We start from the raw sequence: 19,773 nt of genomic DNA on the forward strand, positions 1-19,773 counted from the left end.
AAATGCCGCCCCGCCCCGGCGCCGGCCGCCCCCTGCGCGCGCTTGCGCGGCGGTGGCGCGCGCTGCTGCCCGCCAAAGGGAAGAGGCAACCGGGGAGCAGCTCCTCTGTGGGGGCAGCCGTTTGCACACGAACCGCAGGCTGCCCGGGGCCCACACTGGCCGCCGGGGAGAAAGGGGGCAGTGGGCACGCTCCGCGGCAGCCTGCCCTGCGGGGTGTGAATGTGTATGTCTGTTCAAATGGCAACCTGCCAGAGTTGTGTGAGCCTCTGTCTTTCAGACTAGCCGCTGCCCTTGGGGTAGAGGGTGCCTCCGGGAAGCCCTGCTGGGAGTACGTGTAGCGGGGGCTGCCCTGCCCGACCTGCGGCCACAGGGGGCTGGTCCGGGGCACGGCTAGGAGACGCTGCCATGAAGTTCATTGGCTCTGGTGCCGCATTGGTCTCAAATGAAGCTCTGGGGCGTTGGGTCTTTTGCTGACTGTTTAATGGGCTCGCTGCGGCGCGCGGGCAGGCGGCCTCGGCTCACCAGATGAACATGGGCTTGCCGTCGTCCTTGGCCAGCTGGGCGAGGCACTCGAGCAGGATGAGGGCGCTGTCCCGGACGGCGTCGGGCACCGTCTCCATCACCACCTTGCGCAGGAAGTCCACGTTGTTGTAGGAGCCGCTCTCAGAGGCGGCCAGCTCTGGCCGCTCCCGCAGAATGCCGTAGGTGTTCACGATGTACTCGGTGAAGCTGGGGTGCATGCATGGGTTGTACCCCGCCGCCTTCAGGCGGTTCATGATTTCCAGGTAGCGCCGCGTCATCGCTGTGCACTGCTGCTCGTCCACCTGGTTGGAGAGGGTGTTGGTGGAAGCCTGGAAAAGAGGAGCGGTTTGAGGGGAGGGGTTGGGCACCCTGAGGTCAGAAACCCCAGTTAACTTATCACGGGGGGGCAGAACAGAGGAGACCGGATTCAGCCCGACACAGTCAGCCTGCGGGACTCACTGCCACTACATGTCGGGGCATCCAAGCCCTTAGCAGGAGCCTGAAATGGGATGAGAGACAGTTACGTGGAGAGGCCGCTGGCCAGAGTCACTGCTAACCCCTAACTCAGAATTCAGACGGGAACGAGCCTCCAGGGCAGGAGCCAGCCCCCCATGACAGGCTCAGCGGAACTTCCCCTGGGGCAGCTCATCCCACAACTGAGACTGCAGGGCTCCTGCACCTTCCTCTGAAGCAGCGGGTGCCGGCTGCTGTGAGATGGCAGCCTGGCTGGCTGGCTGGGGGCTGCCCTGCCAGGGAGATGGGAGCCTGGGATGGCTGGCCGGGGGCGGCCCTGCCAGGGAGATGGGAGCCTGGCTGGTGGCTGCCCTGCCAGGGAGATGGGAGCCTGGCTGGTGGCTGGGGGCTGCCCTGCCAGGGAGATGGGAGCCTGGCCGGCTGGCTGGGGGCTGCCCTGCCAGGGAGATAGCAGCCTGGCCGGCCGGCTGGGTGGGGGCTGCCCTGCCAGGGAGATGGCAGCCTGGCTGGTGGCTGGGGGCTGCCCTGCCAGGGAGATGGCAGCCTGGCTGGCTGGCTGGGGGCTGCCCTGCCAGGGAGATGGCAGCCTGGGATGGCTGGCTGGGGGCTGCCCTGCCAGGGAGATGGCAGCCTGGGATGGCTGGCTGGGGGCGGCCCTGCCAGGGAGATGGCAGCCTGGCCGGCCGGCTGGGTGGGGGCTGCCCTGCCAGGGAGATGGCAGCCTGGGATGGCTGGGAGGGGGCTGCCCTGCCAGGGAGATGGGAGCCTGGCTGGCTGGCTGGGGGCTGCCCTGCCAGGGAGATGGGAGCCTGGCTGGTGGCTGGGGGCTGCCCTGCCAGGGAGATGGCAGCCTGGGCTGGCTGGCTGGGGGCTGCCCTGCCAGGGAGATGGCAGCCTGGGATGGCTGGCTGGGGGCTGCCCTGCCAGGGAGATGGCAGCCTGGCCGGCTGGCTGGGGGCTGCCCTGCCAGGGAGATGGGAGCCTGGCCGGCTGGCTGGGGGCTGCCCTGCCAGGGAGATGGGAGCCTGGGATGGCTGGCTGGGGGCTGCCCTGCCAGGGAGATGGCAGCCTGGGATGGCTGGCTGGGGGCTGCCCTGCCAGGGAGATGGCAGCCTGGCTGGTGGCTGGGGGCTGCCCTGCCAGGGAGATGGGAGCCTGGCCGGCTGGCTGGGGGCTGCCCTGCCAGGGAGATGGCAGCCTGGCCGGCTGGCTGGGGGCTGCCCTGCCAGGGAGATGGCAGCCTGGGATGGCTGGCTGGGGGCTGCCCTGCCAGGGAGATGGCAGCCTGGGATGGCTGGGCCAGGGGTTACTACCCCTCTGGGGAGCTGGGACTGGCTGGGCAGGGGCTGCCCCACCACGGAGCCAGGAACTGGGGCTGGCAGGGCTGGGAGCTGCCTCGCTGCCACAGGAGCATGTCCACAGGACGGGAAGGGCTAGTCCGAAGGGCCGTGTACTTTCAGTGGGAAGAGCCCTGTCAGCGCCCGTCCCATCCATGCAGCCCAGGGCCTGAGCAGGCTCCTCCGGAGGGCGGGCGGCTCTGGCTGCAAATGCAGTGGCCATGGCTTCCTACCCCTTCCCTAGGAGACGCTCCCCAGGGGATCTGTCCCCCTGCCAGACGGATCTGCCTGATGCTCGGGGAACCTTCCCCGCGGTTTGTCTGCCCAGGTGTGGCCCCGTCAGCAGCGTGGGTCGCGCCCTGGCGCCCGCCCCTTGGTGCAGCCATTTGGGTCTGCGAAGCCAAGCAGCCCTTGCTAGTCCCAGCTCTCCCCACCCGCAGACTGCGGCTGGGTGACGCTCTCTGTCCCAGGGGACTGGGCATGGGGCTGGGCTGTGCCCTTTGCCTCCAGGGCCCTGTTGAACCCCCGCTGACTCTGCTGTGCCCCAAGGCCCTGACCCTCCTGTGACGTTATTGATATAAATGGGGACCATATAGAACATGGGTTGCAACCAAGGTCCTGCAGTGGCACCAAATCTTAGATAAAGGGGGACATCTAAGGTGGCTAAGACCAGGTTCCGGGTTGCTGGTTATAATTATGCTGTCTGTATGTCTGTATCATTTTTAGTTGAAGTTATGAATGTTGGCTCTATGCTGTCAATATTTCAAGTTGGTGCTGTGCTTCTGGGGGAAGCCTCCCAGACAAGCTGGTGTTAGCTCTGCCTAGCCTGTTTGATGGCCCATTAAAGGCCATCGGCTACACAATGGACCCTTGGAGAGAAGGCAGACACGCCTTGTGACTCAGCAAAGTATGCAGGGATTGGCTCATGTGACTCCAGGCTCCATTTTGCTGTAAAATTCCACAGTGAAGACAAAGGGATTCTTACACCTGGAAAAGTCTATATAAGCCTAATGCCTCATCTCCATCTGGTCTTCAATCCTGCTTCTGACCTCTGGAGGGACTTTGCTAAAAACTGAAGCTCTACACCAGGGACTGAGGACCCATCCCAGTGGGGGATGTTCCAGAGACTTAAATTGAACCTGCAGTTTACTCCATCACTGCTGCAAGCCTGAACTAAGAACTTTGCCATTACTGTATGTAATTGATTCCATTTAACCAATTCTACCTCTCATCTCTACCTTTTTCCCTTTGTAAATAAACCTTTAGATTTTAGATTCTAAAGGATTGGCAACAGCGTGATTTGTGGGTAAGATCTGATGTGTATATTGACCTGGGTCTGGGGCTTGGTCCTTTGGGATTGAGAGAACCTTTTTCTTTTATTGGGGTGTTGGTTTTCATAACCATTTATCCCCAGGACGAGTGCACTGGTGGTGATACTGGGAGACTGGAGTGTCTAAGGAAATTGCTTGTGTGACTTGTGGTTAGCCAGTGGGGTGAGACCAAAGTCCTTTTGTCTGGCTGGTTTGGTTTGCCTTAGAGGTGGAAAAACCCCAGCCTAGGGCTGTGACTGCCCTGTTTGAGCAATTGGTCCTGATTTGGCACTCTCAGTTGGGTCCCGCCAGAATCGCTCCGTCACACCTCCAAGGGCCCTGTGTGAGATGGGCTGGTGGAGTCCCAGCCCCTCTTCTAGTGGCCAGGCATCCACCTGGCCGCACCCCATCGCAATCCATCAGGGAGCCTCCGAGCTGCCCCCGGCTGCTGTGCCGCAGAGCGAGGGCTGGCCCCTCCCCTCTCGCCCAGGGGCAGGGCGCTGTGGGGAGCTTACCCTGCCCTGCCAGGCTGCTCTGGGGCTGAGGAGATGATCCAGCGTTCGCCGGCAGACTGGAAATGGCCCAGGGCCGGTAATGAGCCCCACCCCCTGGCAGTTGGGGCACAGACAAGGGGGGGCCCGTTGGCTTCAGCTCCCTGCCCTGGTGGGACGAAGCAGCCGGGCGTAGCCCCGTGCCCAGCCCAGCTCGTGCCAGCCGCAGAGCCAGGCCTGCCCACCCCTCGGCTGCTCTCCTACCTGACTTGCATCTGAAGAAGTGGGTATTCACCCACGAAAGCTCATGCTGCAGAACGTCTGTTAGTCTATAAGGTGCCACAGGATTCTTTGTTGCTCTCCTACCTGGATGATCTTCTCGGGGATGTTGTTGACGGTGAAGCCGTAGAGCCGCACACGCTCGGGGAAGATGCTGGAGAGGATCCTGCGATCCAGCTGAAAGGCGATTTCCCCCACGATGCGCTCCCAGGTCAGCTGGTTGTGATCTGCAAGGCCCCAGGATGCGGGTCAGGGTGTCACCCTCTGGCCCCGGCCGCCCCAGAGCGCCAGCAATAGGAATCAGCTGGATGATGACCCTCACTGGCAGGCACCAATCTGTGCCAACAAGCCACGTTTCTATGGCAATGCCCCCGGCTCCCTTGCCCCGTGTGCACACTGACCCCTCCCCATGTCTGCCAGGCCGTGGCTGTGCAGTAACTTCCCCCTGGATGCTGCAGCTGCCCAGCCCTCTGGGTTGAATCCTTTCCTCTCACCCGCCTGGCATCCACCGTAACCCCCGAGGAGAGCCCCGTTCGGGGCGGCTGCCTCACTGCTGCTGAAGCCCCAAGTCTGGGGGAGAACATGCCCCTGGTGCTGGTGCGTGCACCTCCACACCGGCATTCCCGCGGGACGTCAGCTCAAACGAGCCGAGTCCAGCAGCAAAGGGACAGCGGGATTCCCTCTCCATTAGTTATATTAGCAATATGCTCATGACCAACTGCAAATGGAAACCCAACGCGTTTTGTGGCTGCAGTTTGGCTTATGCAAGTAACAAAACAATCTTACTACTTGAATGTCACCTAAGGGGTGTAACCCTGGCTTCTGCCCTTACCCCCTCCCACTTGCACGTTTGGGGGGGGCGTTTGCTTTACCTTGTACGTGTACATTAGACAGAGCCTAATGGAACGACAAGGAAGCAGATTTCGATGTTTTACGGGTTTTTAATTTTAATCTTATCCTGCCAGAACCAGAAGCCATTTACTTGCCCACTTCCCCTTTCTCCCAAATGCTGCGAGATGCTGAGCCATTCTCCCCGCAGGTCATTCAGGGCCACACGAGGGAATGCAAAACACACAGGCTTAGCCAAGCGCTGGCCCTAGCAGGGGCCAGCCTGTCCCAGCAATGGCCACCTAACACAGGGCTGCTGGCCTTGGCCTTCGCACAACAGACCACAGGACGCTACGGCGACACAGTCGCTCTGAACCAGCGCTCCACCCCCAGCCCCCTCAACCCGTCAGCTGCCTTCGATGGTCAACCACACTTTTCTGGAAACTGGGTCCTCCCTGGGCTCCCATGCTGCAGTCCTCCCCGGTCCTCTTCTTGCCTCTCTAATGCTCCTTCAGTGTGTCCGTCACCGGACTGCAGCCCAGCAGGCTAGTTTGCCTTTGTTATATTCACTGCTCTGTATTATACTGAGCAGCAATACAAGGAACCTCCAGGCCTGTATCCTATAAGACATTAGCTTCAGCAAGTCAGCATAAACCTGGAGGCCTAGGAACTTTGCACAGATTAACAGCCCAACAGAAAACCCCAGGTATTGGGGAGCTGAAAATAGAGTCTTGAAGGGGACGTTCTGACCACAGAAGTGTCATGGCAATGAACTGAAGTGCCAGAATAATGCCACTGGTGATGATGGTGAAGGTGCTGGTGATGAGGAAGATGATGGCTAACATTTCAGGTTGTTCTACAAGAGATGTTGTGAGTATATGGATGTGCAGATGTACGTTCTGTAGTAACTCTATCTACCTTACTGAGCTGGGGTGTTTGTGACTGTGCTAAATGTATTAATAAACTATATTTGTACATATAAAAGAATTCCTATAGTCTGAGTGTTGCACCTGTGCACTATCCTATCCAACGATACAATAATTTAAATAATACTGGGCCGCATCTTGGGACAAGAACCTCTCAACTCTCAAAATAATAACTGGGGATTCTTAAGTAATCAATATAATTAATACATAATCTAAAGATCAGGCTACAGCTTGGCACCCCAGATAGGACCCTGAGAGGTGCACAGGGGCAACCTCCCTACCCAAGATAGGAAACTCTAAGTAAAAGTCTAAGTTGAAATTCAGCTGATCTCTCAGTCAGAATTTGATGCCGATCAGAAACACTGCAACTCATCAGTGACTTCCTCTTTTCCTTCAACTGTTTCCTTTCTGTTTCTTTGCCTCTCGTACACTGCTTTTCTTAACTGATTAATTCTGCAATAGAGGGAGGAATATGTCCTCCAGGGGGAAATAGTGGACATCGACACAAATACGCACTTCACACAAAGGAGCACTCGAGGTCTTGACCATCAGACTAACTTGGCATCTCCCACCATAAGGTCTCCATGGATATTGTGTGAGGACTCCCCATTGCACGCCGAGGGAAGCCTCATTGGGTATTACTGACTAGTCACTGGGGTTTAGAATCTTTGTACATGTGTTAAGGGGCCTTTGTAAGTTGACTTGTGGTAATATTAAGATACCAGAAGTTTAAAATGGCAGTTGCATTGGGCCTAAAAATTCACACCCTGGTGGTGGTGGGAGAGCTGATTGATTTATGTTTTAATTGCTGCCAAGAGGCCTCAGTAACTCAGAACTTGTACGGTTCCGACTACCTTATTTCAGTGCCCTCAGCGCCCAGATCCGTGTATTGTCCGCCTGCCCCTTGCTGCTCGATAGAGCCCGACTGGGTAATAACCTCTTGATCAGCTAAGAGCACATTAGCCATCGAGGGAAGAGAGAGGGAGCAGACCCCTCCCCACCCTGCTGCTGTTTCTCGGGACTTGTTTAAGTAATTGTTGAAACCAGCTAAGGGGTTAATTATTTGTGGAAGGACGTCTCTACATGGTGTTACGTGCCTCTTGTGCAGTGTTCGAAATTAGATATTAGGCTGGCTAGTAAAATTCAACTGAGCTCATGTGAAGTAGGAATTGGAGGTAAGTGGAGTAGAATCAGCTGAGAATTCCGGTTGTGATCGACCAAAACCTAGCATACAAATATGTTACAGGTCAGGGAGAAGGTCTCGTATGAATGCAACAGAGCCAGGCTATTTTAATCCCCCTAGTCGGCCGAGTTTGCTCAAATGATCATGTTTAATGTAATGGTTAATATGTGGTATGATATAGTGAGGGAAAGTACAGAAAACTGCTTCCAAGTCTCAGAGGCAGCTAAAGCCAGCCAAGTGCTCTTTCACTGCCCTCATCTCAAAGAGGCTCCCTCAATGTCCCAGGCAGCGTCTGTCTGCCCCTGGCTGTGAGCCGGCGCCCACAGGAGGAGCGGAGGTGGGTGATCGGGGAGGGGGGAGAGAATGCTCTTTCCATTTGTTCCCTTTGTGCATTAGCCACTTGGGCCTGAGGCGAAGCCAGTCACACTCAAGGAGAGTCACAGCCGAGCCCGGGAGTGGTTCCTGCTGTGTAGGCTGTGGCTTTCCCCTGCGCAGCCAGATCTCCGGCGTTGATCAGGAGCTCTGGGCGCAGGGCAGGGTAGGGGAGAATCCTAGCTGCCCCTTTTGTTTGAAGTCACTTTCCAGCCCTCGTGGGTGCAGAGACAATCTGGAAAAGGTGCCCCACAAAAGGCAAAGAAACTGACCCTGCACTTTTCCAAGAGTCTCCTGACTACAGGCCCAGACTCCTGCATTTGGAAGGGCTGGGCTGGCACTGCTGCCACCACACAGTCATGGGGGAAGGTCAGGTTAGCCAGGAGCCCATGGACAGAAAGCCACCAAACCCAGCAGGATGGTGCAGGACCAGGCCCCAGTGTGACTTTGAAAGAGCCCAGGTTACAAACTGGCCATGTCCCTTTAATGCTGAAGGGCAGCCAGAGGCGCCAATGTGCCAGCATATAGTGCCTTGCCATGTGGGCAGCCTGCATTGCATGGTGGGACTCGTAATCTGCTGGTCCCCGGACCCCATCTCCATTTGCAGTGGGCAGCACCACAATCTGTAGGCACCAGCCCCAGCAAAGTCCCAGGACTCTTGGTTGGTAGGTGCAGCATCTGGGTGCAGTGGGGACTGACGAGGGGGGGCTCACACGCATTAGACTGGAAGAGCACCGTGCTCTGGCTATGGCTCTGAGACACGGCACCGGGGCTGTTCTCAGCCGGATCCCCGGGACACAGGCAGAGATACCAGCCAGGCCACCTCATTCCCAGCTGCCTGGTTCCCACGGAGCCCCCGGGGGTTCCCCAGCCCGTGCCACGTTCGCCTGGGACTCTCGGTATGACCACAACTTGCAGGGGCCTGCCACGCTGCTCGTTTCCAGCGGGCCGCACAGGAGCTGCCACTTACCTTTGACCAGGTTGGGCTTGGAAGTGGCCCCTTGTGTCTGGGGCCTATCGGTGGCTCGGAAGACCTTGCGCGTCATCTCCTTGGGCCTGACGTCTGGTGGGCGCTGGGGGTCCTGTGGGGTCGGGGGCATCTGGAAGCTGACGGGGGCGGCCCTGCTGGCGGGGGAGATGGCACTCTGCGGGAGCAAGGGCATGTCGTCGCTGAAGACGGTGTCGTTGAGGGTGGTGTCCCATGGCGAGGCGCTGTGGGGGACGCTGTCTGTGGAGGCTGCAGGGGACCAAGAGCCCGCGGTGAATGTCCCGACAGCACCAGCCCAGCACCAGCCCTGCCAGGGAGTGCAGGCCACGCCGCCAAAGCAAACCGCCCCGACGCTTGGCTGCCTTGAGCACGCCTGTCCGTCCATCCCGGGCACTGCTGCTACGGACGCCTCCCCAGGCCCTGCCCAGGGCCCTGCCCTGGCACCGGCTCCCCGCCACCAGCACCAGCTCGGGGGCTGAGGCAGGATGGGTGCACTGGAAAGGCCTGGCCCAGCCCGCCCGCACTGCAGTCCCAGCAGGATGACACAGAGGAGGCCTGGAATCGGGAGGTGCTGGGCCCAGCTGCGCCTGGGGCGTCCTTCTGACAGCTGGCACCTCAGTGCCACAGAGCCACTGGCAAACCCGGGCAGCTCAGAGAACAGCCACCGGCAACAAGGAGGGGCTGGGGCGCCAGCACCGGGCTGGGGAGCGGGGAGAGGAGACGGAGCTAAATCGAGCTGCTTGGCCAAGAGACAGCTCTGGTGAGAGGGGTATTCAGAACTGGGGTGGGGGTCGCTGAGGGGCAGGCCCAGTGGGGATTCAGAACTGGGGTGGGGTCGCTGAGGGGCAGGCCCAGTGGGGGGTATTCAGACCTGGAGTGGGGGGTCGCTGAGGGGACAGGCCCAGTGGGGGGGATTCAGAACTGGGGTGGGGGTCGCTGAGGGGGCAGGCCGAGTGGGGGATTCAGAACTGGGGTGGGGTCGCTGAGGGGCAGGCCCAGTGGGGGATTCAGAACTGGGGTGGGGTTGCTGAGGGGCAGGCCCAGTGGGGGATTCAGAACTGGGGTGGGGGTTGCTGAGGGGCAGGCCCAGTGGGGGATTCAGAACTGGGGTGGGGTCGCTGAGGGGCAGGCCCAGTGGGGGATTCAGAACTGGAGTGGGGTCGCTGAGGGGCAGGCCCAGTGGGGGATTCAGAACTGGGGTGGGGGTCGCTGAGGGGCAGGCCCAGTGGGGGTATTCAGAACTGGGGTGGGGGTCGCTGAGGGGGCAGGCCCAGTGGGGGGTATTCAGAACTGGGGTGGGGGTCGCTGAGGGGCAGGCCCAGTGGGGGGGGGGATTCAGAACTGGGGTGGGGGTCGCTGAGGGGCAGGCCCAGTGGGGGTATTCAGAACTGGGGTGGGGGTCGCTGAGGGGCAGGCCCAGTGGGGGTATTCAGAACTGGGGTGGGGTCGCTGAGGGGCAGGCCCAGTGGGGGATTCAGAACTGGGATGGGGGTCGCTGAGGGGCAGGCCCAGTGGGGGATTCAGAACTGGGATGGGGGTCGCTGAGGGGCAGGCCCAGTGGGGATTCAGAACTGGGGTGGGGGTCGCTGAGGGGCAGGCCCAGTGGGGATTCAGAACTGGGGTGGGGGTCGCTGAGGGGGCAGGCCCAGTGGGGATTCAGAACTGGAGTGGGGGTCGCTGAGGTGGCAGGCCCAGTGGGGGTATTCAGAACTGGGGTGGGGTCGCTGAGGGGCAGGCCCAGTGGGGGTATTCAGAACTGGGGTGGGGTCGCTGAGGGGCAGGCCCAGTGGGGGTATTCAGAACTGGGGTGGGGTCGCTGAGGGGCAGGCCCAGTGGGGGTATTCAGAACTGGGGTGGGGGTCGCTGAGGGGGCAGGCCCAGTGGGGGGTATTCAGAACTGGGGTGGGGGTCGCTGAGGGGGCAGGCCCAGTGGGGGGGATTCAGAACTGGGGTGGGGGTCGCTGAGGGGGCAGGCCCAGTGGGGGGGGGGATTCAGAACTGGGGTGGGGGTCGCTGAGGGGCAGGCCCAGTGGGGGGGATTCAGAGCCATAGGGCTGCCAGGTGTGCAGTTTTTGACTGGAACGTGGGTCGAAAGGGAGCAGCACCGCTGACCGGGCCGTTAACAGTCCAGCTGGCGGCACATCAGGGCTAAGGCAGGTCCCCGCCCGGCTTCACGCAGCTCTGGCATGTCCGGCTCCGAGGCTGCCCACGCCCCAAGCGCCAGCTCCGCAGCTGCCATTGGCCGGGAACCGCAGCCAATGGCAGCTGTGGGGGTGGCACCTGTGAGCCAAGACAGCGTGCACCGCGCAGAGCCGCCCCGCCGCGTCTCCACCTAGGGGCCGAGGGACGTCGCCACTTCCAGGGAGCCGCCCGAGGTAAGCGCTGCTCGGCGCCTGCACCCCCTTCTGCACCCCAACCCCCTGCCCCAACCTGGAGCCCCTTCCCTCACCCAAACTCCCTCCTGGAGCCTGCACCCCACACCCCCTCGCAACCATTGAACCAGCCCTGAGCCCCCCCCACACACCCTGAACTCCTCATTTCTGACCCCACCCTGGAACCCACACCCCCAGCCCAGAGCCCGTACCTCCTCCCCCACCCCAACCCCCAGCCTCAGCCCAAAGCCCCCTTCAACACTCCAGACCCCTCAGCTCCAGCCCCCAGCCCAAAGCCCCCTCCTGCACCCCAACCCCCTGCCCCTGCCCAGAGCCCCTTTCCACACCCTGACCCCTAATTTCTGGCCTCACCCTGGAACTCGCACCCCCAGCTAGAGCCCTCACTCCCTCCTGCACCCCACCCCCCGTCCCAGCCCAATGAAAATGAGCGAGTGAGCGAGTGAACGGGGGGGGGGGGGGGGAATGCAGTACTGGGGAGGCCGGGCCTAGGCAAAGGGGCGGAGCAAGGGCGAGGGGACGGGGGGGGCATTCAGGGCTGTGGGGGCGCTGAGGGTGCAGGCCCTGTGGGGTATTCAGAGCCGGGGGTCACTGAAGGTGTAGGCCTGTGGGGTATTCAAAGACCTGGAGGGGGAGTGTCGTTGAGTGTGCAGGCCCAGTGGAGGTATTCAGACCCATGGGGGGGGTCGCTGAGGGCCCAGGTCCAGTGCAGGTATTCGGAGCCATGGAGGGGGGTGGGGCTGAGAGGGCAGGCCCAGTGGGGGTATTCAGAGGTGTGGGGGGGGGGGCACTGAGGGTGTAGGCCCTGGGGGGGGGGGGATATTCAGAGCCATGGAGCTAGGAGGAATGGGGTGAAAGGAAGGGCTGTTCTGGGTGACTGTCAAGAGAAAGCTGCTGGGAGTGAAGTGGGTTGAGGTGGGGCGCTGTGTCCTGGGGTGGGTGGGACCCCCTTGGACCCCCTCTCCCCCAGACCCTTGGGGGCAGTCAACACTGACTGGACAGAGCCCTGAAGAGCCGCCCAGTGGCCAGGCCCTTAGCGGGTGGTGTCCGGCCTGACGGCGGCTCTGAGGAACTGCACCAGCCCCACAGACACATGTACCCCCACACACAGACACCCCCACACAAACACCCACACATACACGTGCTCTCACATACACACTTCCCCCCCACAAACACACATATCTTCCCCACAAACACCTCCACCCCTACAAACACGTACCCTCCACACGGACACCCCCACATACACATGTACCTTCCCATAACCTCCCCCCACTAACACAGGTACCCCCCACAAACACCCTCATCCCCACAGCACATACCCCCAGATATACACATACCCCCCCCAACAGACATAGAATCATAGAAGATTAGAGTTGGACAAGACCTCAGGAGGTATCTAGTCCAACCCCCTGCTCAAAGCAGGACCAACCCCAACTTAATCATCCCGGCCAGGGCTTTGTCAAGCCAGGCCTTAAAAACCTCTAAGGAAGGAGATTCCACCCCCTCCCTAGGTAACCCATTCCAGTGCTTCAGCACCCTCCTAGTGAAAAAGCTTTTCCTAATATCCAACCTAAACCTCCCCCTCTGCAACTTGAGACCATTACTCCTTGTTCTGTCATCTGCCACCACTGAGAACAGTCTAGCTCCATCCTCTTTGGAGCCCCCCTTCAGGTAGCTGAAAGCAGCGATCAAATCCCCCCTCATTCTTCTCTTCTGCAGGCTAAACAATCCCAGTTCCCTCAGCCTCTCCTCATAAGTCATGTGCTCCAGCCCCCTCATCATTTTTGTTGCCCTCCGCTGGACTCTCTCCAATTTGTCCACATCTTTTCTGTATTGGGGGGTGTGACGTTGCACTCTATATGATTTTACGAAAATGTGCTAATGAGTGGGAATATAATGTAACTGGAATATGCTTCATGCAAAAGGTCTCTTGTAAGGCATCATTACAAAGCTTATCATCTACTGAGGGTGTTCATCCCATTTGTATAAATGTATCATTCTCGTATCTGAAACTGGACATATGAACTATAACTCTGAGGTCCGATTGTCATTATGCAAAGTGTGGGCCATTAATGGTGGTTTGGAATCTTGATGGCTCCCATTGACTAGTACAATTGGTTGTGAATGGCTCTGTTTACTTGCAAGCCTTCCTGTGCGTCAGGCTGGAAAAAATGGAGGCTTGGGGGGGTGGGGGTCTCACAGGACATGTGACCATGTCACCTGGTACTGGAATCCATCTTGAACCTGGTGCCTTTCCATTTAGAAGGAGGGGTGGGGACCAGAGAGACAAAAGATTCCCGCCTTGTGCCACAGATATGTAAGGGGGTGGAACAGAACCAAGGGTCTGTAGTCATGAGAAATCCCCTAGCTACCACCTGAGCTGGAACAAGGTCTGTGCCAGGGGAAAGGATGGGCCCAGACTAGGAAGGAGTCTGGTCTGTGAAAGAAGCTTATTGGAACATCTCTGAGGGTGAGATTTACCTGTATTCAGCTTCTTAATGTATTCGGCTTAGACTTGCGTGTTTTGTTTTATTTTGCTTGGTAACTTACTTTGTTCTGTCTGATATTACTTGGAACCACTTAAATCCTACTTTTTATACTTAATAAAATCACTTTTTGCTTATTAATTAACCCAGAGTAAGTGATTAATACCTGGGGGAGCAAACAGCTGTGCGTATCTCTCTGTCAGTGTTATAGAGGGTGGACAATTTATGAGTTTACCCTGTATAAAGTTTATACAGAGTAAAATGGATTTATTTGGGGTTTGGATCCCATTGGGAGCTGGGTCTCGTTGCTGGAGACAGGAGCACTTCTTAAGTTGTTTTCAATTAAGTCTGTAGCTTTGGGGCGTGTGGTTCAGACCTGGGTCTGTGTTGCAGCAGGCTGGCGTGTCTGGCTCAACAAGGCAGGGTTCTGGAGGCCCAAACTGGCAGGGAAAACAGGCTCAGAGGTAGTTTCGGCACATTAGGTGACAGTCCCAAGGGGGTTTCTGTGATCAAACCTGTCACAGGGCGCCCAGAACTGGACACAGTACTCCAGATGAGACCTCACCAATGTCGAATAGAGGGGAATGATCACGTCTCTCGATCTGCTGGCAATGCCCCTACTTATACAGCCCAAAATGCCGTTAGCCTTCTTGGCAACAAGGTCACACTGCTGACTCATATCCAGCTTCTCAGCCTCTGTAACCCCCAGGTCCTTTTCCACAGAACTGGTGCTTAGTCAGTCAGTCCCCCGCCTGTAGCAGTGCATGAGATACTTCCTTCCCAAGTGCAGGACTCTGCACTTGTCCTTGTTGAACCTCATCAGATTTACCCCCCATGAACACTCCCACAAACACACGTACCCCCCCACACAAAGCACCCCACATACACACATACTCCCCCATGTACACACGAACACCCTCTCATACACACATAGCCCCCACACAAACACACTACATGCACATGTACCTCTCCACATGAATATATACACACAAACACCCCCACAGACACGCGTGTCCCCCCCCCCCGCCCTGATACGGGGCGCCGTTACCTTTGAAGTTGACGCTGGAGGGCAGCCGGGTGTGCATGTACTTTTTGCTGGAGTCGGTGGAGCTCCGGTAGGAGGACTCGGGGGTTCGGGCCCTGGCCTCAGAGACCTGGCCCTCGGAGGTCTGGCTGGAGTGCTTTGACAGGGATGTCTTGCTGGCCCGGGAGGGTGTTTTGGAGCCCGAGCCGAACAGGTTGCTGGAGAGCGGCCCCTCCTCGATGGAGTCGTCCCACAGCATGGAGGTGCTCTGGCGGAAGAGCGGGGACCCGGCTGCGGGGCCTGCAGGGGTGGAGATGGGTCTCCTGCTAACGCCTGTCACCCCTGGGCACGCGATCGCCTAGCCTGGGTCACGCTGCCGTGACGGCTGCTTGTTCCCACAGGGGCCTGGAGCCAGGCCAGGCACTTAGCCTACGCCGCTGCTTGGGGCGAAAGCCCAGGGAGGGCAGTGCCGGCTGTGCCTGCCCCTCAGCCTGCGAGTGGGTGGGTGCCAGGCTCCCTCCTCCGTGCAGGGCCTGTCCTTGCCTGCCGGACACCACCTCACTTCCTAGCGTACCCTGCCCTCCCTGGCTCCCTGTGTGCAGGATGCAAAGGGGTGCTGGGGGTGGGGGTGTAAATGGGGGCATGGGGGGTGCTGGGGGAGGTTTTTTCTTCATAGCACGTCCCCTCCACAGGGTTTGGGCAGAGACGAGATCCTGCCCAGGCACCTGCAGCCCTCTGCCACTCTTCAGTCAAAGCCAGCCCTTCGGAGGCAGAGCTTTGCAGGACAATCTAGCCAGCAGCGAGTTTGTGGTAGCAGGGCCTGGCACCTGTGCCAGGACTGGGTGTCTGGGCTTGGTTGGCCTGGCAAGTGCCTTGGCAGGGACCACATCTGAGAAGCATTGCTGCCCCGAGAACAGGGCTGCCCCAGGGCACAGCGCAGGGCTGCGTACGGACCATAGAGAGGAGGAATGCCCTGTGCACAGCTCAGGGCCCAACCACCAGCAGGTCACTGGAGAAAATGGTCTCCCAGCTGGTGAGGAAGCATGTGGGGCCCCAAGTGCCCCTAGAGAGGACCGGGGTGCCCCACCTCGAAGCACACCGGGGTTTCCTCAGGACTGTCCAGCCAGCTCCGCTCCTGGGGCCATGCCGGAGACCCCAGCTGCCTACCTCCCGCCACGGCACTGTCGCCGAGCGCTGCCTGACCTGGGCCGAGGATACCGCTTTGTTCTCTCTCACTGGACCTCGTGGAGGCGAGCGTGGACAGCGACATCTCGCCGCCCAGCGACTGGTTCCGCAGGACGTTTTTCAGGTCCTGGTTCTCTTTCATCAAGTCCACCAGCTTCCTGAGCTCCTTGTTCTCCGTGATCAGCGCCTGGATCTCCATTCTCAGCCGCTCGTAGCAGCTGATCACGGCCATCCCCGGAGAAAAGGGGCTTGCGCCTGGCAGCGACGCCATGGGGAAAGGGCGTTCAGGGGCTTAGGTGGGCTGGGAGCTGGCCATGCGCCCCCCTCTGGCCTCCACTGCTGGGCCGGTGGCTGGCGGGTGGTGATGACATGAGCAGGGCACCTGGCAGACATTGTGATGTAAGCTCCTGCTTCAACACCAGAGCCCGGGGCTCCCCTGGCAGGTCCTGTGCTGAAAGAGCTTGGGGGGGAGCCGGTGGTGGGGAGCTAGCGAGAGCTGGGAAGGGGGCTCTGGCCACAGGGCGTCTCCAGCCAGCCAGTAGGAGCCTGGGGCACAGGGCACAGAGGTGCTGTCCTGCTCTGCCCGTTCCCTTGCTCCCCGCGCCCCCTCCTGCCCTGTGGTAAACAGGCACCTGCCACTTCCCAGTGCCCTCACCAGCATGTGCCAACCCGCCCCCCTCCCTCTGGCTTTGCAGGAGGGTAGCAGCGAATGGCCCGGCCAGGGCCCCCTGGCCAGGGCCCCCCGGCTGGCCTGGCCCCGGAACCTTTGGCCAGTTCCATGGAAGGCGTCACAAAGGGAGTCCCAGGACCCGGCCCCACCTCCGGGCTCCTCTGCCCCCCAGAATGGAGCCACAGCGGGCGTAAGGGTGCGAGGCTGGCTGCTCCGCCCAGGCCCTATGCCAGGGCACCATGTCTCACGGCTGCAACCAGTGCCCACACGGCCCCTGTGCCCACGGCCCAGCAGGAACCTGCAGCTGGGCCTGCGGGCAGCACACGGGCATGTGGGAACGGGACCACGGCGTGTGCCCTGCCGCAGACAGCCGCACCTGGGGCCCCGAAGGGGCGTGCTGGGGCTGGGAGGGGGCCAAGCCCAGCCCTCCGCCTGCGACAGGTACATGGGGCAGAGCTGGGGTGTCGGACACAGCGGGCTGCACACAAAGCGGGAGCAGCGGGGACCTGGGCTCGGAAGGGACCAGACCAGGGCTCGCTGCATGTTAATGGTGGGCAAGCGCGGAGCCAGCAGCGTGTCCGGCCCAGCCAGCAGAGCTCCTGGGGGCCAGGCCCCACGGGAGGGGGGCCATGCAGCACTAGGTTGTTTCAGGGCCAGTCGTACCATCTGTTGTCAGGTGCAAAGCAGTGCGGGGCAGGGAGCCTGCAGGCTCCAGGGCAAGGACAGGGGCTGCCGGGTGCATGGGGGGGCAGGGAGCCTTCTTCTGAAGCCAGCCCCTTCCGCACTAGCCAGGGCAGCGCCAGGAATCGGGGCTGGGCACGGGGCAGACACAGGCCTGGAGCTGGCGCTGTCCCAGCTGACTAGTAAACTCCACGCTGTTTTGCAAACACTGGCTGCAGAGTGTACACGTCTCCCAGGGTCTGGCTCAGTGGGGCTCGCAGGGCGTGACAGGAGGGCTGGAGCCCAGGGGCTCAGGAAAGAGACTGTGTGGCCTGCCCTGGACGAAGAGTGGGACCCCTTGCGGGTCTGGCACACTGAAGGCTTCCTCCACGGGACTGTTCCAAAGCTGGATCAGTGACAACTGCTCTCAGGCTAACCAGCCTGTAATGAACTCCTGGATCATCCTACTTCCCCTTGAATATTGGCGCAACATTAGCACTCATCCCAGCGTCTGGAATCCCCCTGATGGTCCAAGATTGATCAGAATTCATATCAGCCGGGCAGAGATCACCTCAGCCAAGCCTAGGACTGACTCTTGGGTGCAAGCCATCTGGGCCTGTTGATTTGAAAATGTTTATCTGTAGGCGATGCTCTCTAACATTCTCCTCTTACTAATGGACTGGAAAGTGCTTCGTCATCCTCATGTGATAAGAACACATCATCCTGCTTCTTTCTTAGAACAGAACAGAAATAGTTATCAAACACTGCTACCTTTTCTGGGTCCTTAGTCACAATTTTCCCATCTCCAGAGGCCACGGGCCTAGCTCATTGCTGGGGTTTCGGTTTTTCCTACTGTATTTTAAAACTCCTTATGGCCCTTAGCTCTGCCAGCCATGGAGTTTGCCTGGTGTATTTTGCTTCCCTTATCCATTTTCAGTGCTTTGTAACTGCTAAGTTATATCAAAGGGACAACATTTCCAGTAAGTTCTTGGAATGTGCTGGGGAGAATGTTTTGTCCAGCAAGTGGAGGGAGAAAGTGGAGGGCAGCCCTTTTAGATTTAATTCTGACCAACAGGGAGAAATTGGTAGCGAATCTGAAAGTGGGAGGCCATGTGGATAAAAGTGATCACGAAATGATGGAGTTCCTGCTTCCAAGGGAAAGGAAGGAGTCAGGGCAGCAGAATAAGGACAATGGACTTCCAAAAATCAGACTTTAAGAAACTCAGAGAACTGGGGGATAAAGTCCCATGGGAAGAAAATCTATGGTTCAGAAAAGAGCAACTAAAATGATTATATGAGGAAAGATTAAAGAGGCTAGACTCTTCAGTTTTTGAAAAAGGAGACTAAATATAAAATCATGAGTGATGTTGAGAAAGTGGATAAGGAAAAAGTATTTACTTATTTCCCATAATACAAGAACTAGTCACCAAATGAAATTATTAATAGCAGCAGGTTTAAAACAAATGGACTGGATAAATTCATGGTGGCTAAGTCATAAATGGCTATTTAGCCAGGATGGTAAGAATGGTGTCCCTAGCCTGTGTCTGTTCAGGATGGAGATGGATGGCAGGAGAGATCACTTGATCATTGCCTGTCTGGCATTGGCCACTGTCGGTAGACAGATACTGGGCTAGATGGACCTTCTTATGTTCTTATGTTCTTATGTTCTTATGGGGAAAAGGAGCTCAGGAAAGCTGGCATTTTCTCAAGCAGACAGTTACAGACATGGCGTCAGTAACTGGCGGTGTTCCCCAACTGCCAACCATCCCAATGTGAAGGAGAGATCGGAAGAACAGTAAAAGGCCAACCTGGCTCCATCAGGAGCTTTTTAAGGAGCTGAAAATCAAAAAGGCGTCTGACATCGAGTGGAAACCCGGATGAATTGCTAAGGAGGAACACAGAAGAACAGCACAAACATGTATGGACAAACTCAGACAAGCTAAGGCCCAGCCTGAGTTACACCTAGCCAGGGGCACAACGAGCAATACGAAGACGTCCCTACATTAGGAGCAAGAGAAAGGTGGAGGTAAGGGTGGGTCCTGTGCGTAGCAGGGAAGGAGAGCTAAGAGCGCATGGCATCCAGGAACGGATCGCTTTCTTCTTGTCTTTCAGTCGTCGCTAAAAACGCTAATGGTGACCAGACACTCAGCACAATTAACGTGAACAGCCGGGGGAAGGAACACGAAGACTGGACAGCTCAGGCTGAAGAATATTTTAATATGCTGGATGTATTCAAGCAGGCTGGACCTGATGAAATTCATCCTTGATACTTAAGGCAATCTCGGAACCATGAGCAATTAGCTGGGAGAACTCCTGGAGGACGGGGGAGTTCCAGAGGACTGGAGCGGGGCAGACACAGAACCTGTCTTTAGAAGGGGGACCAAAGAGGAATTGGGGAATTCTAGCCCAGTCAGCCTGACTTTGATACCTGGAAAGACACTGGAACAAATCATTAAACAATCCATTTGCAAGCACCTGAGCCAGGCGATAAGACGGTTCTGAGGAGTAGCCAGCATGTATCTGTCAAGAACAACCCATGCCAAACCAACCCGATATCCTTCTTAGACAGGGTTACCAGCCCAGCGGACAGGGAGGAAGCAGCAGACATGAGATACCCTGATGTTAGTCAGGCTTTTGACACAGTCCCA

The 19,773-nt window shown here is 58.5% G+C and overlaps 2 protein-coding genes across 4 annotated transcripts in view; one reads left to right on the forward strand and one right to left on the reverse strand.

The window, feature by feature from the left end:
• Positions 1–463: 463 nt before the first annotated feature.
• SPATC1 (spermatogenesis and centriole associated 1) lies at positions 464–16,457 on the reverse strand. 3 transcript variants are annotated; one of them, XM_039521367.1, is made up of 5 exons: positions 15,778–16,454; positions 14,635–14,910; positions 8,693–8,959; positions 4,501–4,640; positions 464–851 (listed from the first exon to the last, which is right to left on the reverse strand). In XM_039521367.1, exons 1-5 carry the CDS (start codon positions 16,064–16,066, stop codon positions 519–521), a joined length of 1,305 nt encoding a protein of 434 aa, XP_039377301.1. In that variant the 5' UTR covers positions 16,067–16,454; the 3' UTR covers positions 464–518. The 3 variants fall into 3 exon arrangements, with proteins under 3 accessions (XP_039377301.1, XP_039377302.1, XP_039377303.1); XM_039521368.1 differs by having other exon boundaries at positions 15,814–16,449; XM_039521369.1 differs by lacking the exon at positions 14,635–14,910 and having other exon boundaries at positions 15,814–16,457.
• LOC120397350 overlaps positions 16,238–19,773 on the forward strand; it is a 40,280-nt gene continuing 36,744 nt past the window's right edge. Inside the window, exon 1 of the mRNA XM_039523042.1 lies at positions 16,238–16,906. Within this exon, the coding sequence (XP_039378976.1) occupies positions 16,705–16,906 (202 nt within the window). The 5' untranslated portion in view covers positions 16,238–16,704. The remainder of the gene's footprint in view (positions 16,907–19,773) is intronic.

This window comes from Mauremys reevesii, linkage group 2 (genome assembly GCF_016161935.1).
Source record: "Mauremys reevesii isolate NIE-2019 linkage group 2, ASM1616193v1, whole genome shotgun sequence".
In the NCBI taxonomy this organism is placed as follows: Eukaryota; Metazoa; Chordata; order Testudines; family Geoemydidae; genus Mauremys; species Mauremys reevesii.

Coding starts and splice junctions, on each gene's coding strand:
- SPATC1 (XM_039521367.1), bottom strand. CDS start 16,066: ATGGCGTCGCTGCCAGGCGCAAGCCCCTTTTCTCCGGGGATGGCCGTG. Junction 8,960..14,634: donor CTCCAGCGTCAACTTCAAAG/GTAACGGCGCCC, acceptor GGTCCCCTGCAG/CCTCCACAGACAGCGTCCCC. Junction 852..4,500: donor TCCCCGAGAAGATCATCCAG/GTAGGAGAGCAA, acceptor CCTCTTTTCCAG/GCTTCCACCAACACCCTCTC.